The 1,712-nt window shown below is 46.5% G+C and overlaps 1 protein-coding gene across 1 annotated transcript; it reads left to right on the forward strand.

Annotated features, from left to right (window-relative positions):
• Positions 1 to 48: 48 nt before the first annotated feature.
• Positions 49 to 1,695, forward strand: LOC107268092. Its single transcript, XM_015740481.2, has 4 exons — positions 49 to 199; positions 271 to 375; positions 446 to 649; positions 883 to 1,695. The coding sequence occupies exons 1-4, from the start codon at positions 136 to 138 to the stop codon at positions 1,281 to 1,283; spliced, it is 774 nt and encodes a 257-aa protein (XP_015595967.2). The 5' UTR covers positions 49 to 135; the 3' UTR covers positions 1,284 to 1,695.
• Positions 1,696 to 1,712: the final 17 nt, after the last annotated feature.

Consider the following 1,712-nt stretch of genomic DNA (forward strand, 5'->3'; position numbering starts at 1 on the left):
CACCAGCACGGCGACGATGATGCAAAGTGCTAACGGTAAAACATACTTTTTAAAAAAAAAAAAAGATTATGTCTAATTTACGTTTTATTAAAAAAAAAAGTAGCAAGTCCGTCGACAACACTGGACGTGCAGGTGATGGAGGAGGAAGAAGAAGAAGAAGAAGAAGAAGAGGGTGAAGAATCGCTTCACAATACGTGGGGTATGCGTTAAACAGTATCGGAAGCAAAAGGAGAAAAAAACAATGCGATCTTCTTCATAATTTTTTTACAGATGAAATCATGTCGATAGCATCGGCCGCTAGCGATCGCAGTGTCTACGGCGATGATGATGATGACCGCTCCACAACGTCCAGCACTTCTAACGAGCGCTATCAATGTAATAATTATAAATTAACAGACACCGTTGAAAACTCATCTGTGTGAAAATAAAAAGTAAAAAAAAAAAGTTGTAGAGCCGTTGGAGGCTGCTGGCTACGATAACCATATTGCACCGGACAACGCACGGTCTCCGCAGGAGCACGACGACGCTGAAGAACCGGTGCTATGGGTTCGTAGGAACGACGTGTACGAGGTAGCGAATGCCGACGAAGCGGCCGATGCAGTGGCGGGGCGCGATGGGGCCCCGAGCGCAGCGGCTACCCTCGAGGAAGGTAGCGTAGAAAGAAATATTCTTTAACATTTAAAGTCCTCTTTGTCAAAACTGTTAACTTTAAAAATGTAGGGGATGATGATGATGAAAACCTGTTAGACGCTGTATTCTCATACATCGGGTCGATGTTTAATCCTCGAGAGGAATGAGAATTCAGTATGAGTCGAATACTCTTTCTTTTTTTTTTGTTTAATAACAAAAACAATAATAAAAAACTCTTTTTCCAAACGCTAGATGCGGGAGATGCGGGCGCGCAATATCAGACAGGCTTGGGACCCCTTCTTCGGTCGCAGAGTGGTGACGACGAAGACACCGCCAACGATGGAGTCATCGATAACGACGTGTTACCGCCAGGGCATAGGTTCACCGTACAATCCGAAACGACGCGTCGCAGAAATCGGTTTCGTTTAGACGGACGCGAAATTACAATGGCTATCAGACGGCCGCTCCAAGATCCTGATACGAATACCGTATCCTGGTTGCAGGGCGCTGTCCGAGATTTACACGCGTACCTTACAAGCTCGTGTACCGCACGAGATTATATAGGTCTGACGATTAAATCAGACAGTTTTGCGTGCGGAGCCGCGTGGCTGTCGTACAGACCGGCTCGAGACTTTCTTGATAACGACGTGTGAGGTGTAATATCGTCCGTCGCACAGAGCGCCCAGGCGTTCCAAATAGACAGATCTTTTGTCATAGAGTCGTGTATAGTCGAAGTGCCGCGGGGTACGGGTCGCGTGCGATTAGCGCACGAGTTTGTAAAAAAACACTCTACACTTACCATAATAAACACCGATAATCTCTGTCTACCTAGATCGCTCGCTGTGGCGATGGTATACGCTCAACGCGGGGAAGTATGCTCTGGGGAACTGCATGAGAGATGGAGCGCTGTACGGCGTCAACGGGGTAAATTTCAAAAACAATTAGCTCTTTAGAAATTGATAAATTTCAAAGGTACCTTGCTACGGATGGTATAGCCATTGTTGTTTACGAGTTCGACAGTATAGGCAGCGGTGAGAAACCGCTGTACGACGGATCGCAGATAGTCGATAGCGCGTACGGTT

The sequence above is a fragment of the Cephus cinctus genome, unplaced genomic scaffold (genome assembly GCF_000341935.2).
Source record: "Cephus cinctus unplaced genomic scaffold, Ccin1 Ccin1_scaffold0468, whole genome shotgun sequence".
In the NCBI taxonomy this organism is placed as follows: domain Eukaryota; kingdom Metazoa; phylum Arthropoda; class Insecta; order Hymenoptera; family Cephidae; genus Cephus; species Cephus cinctus.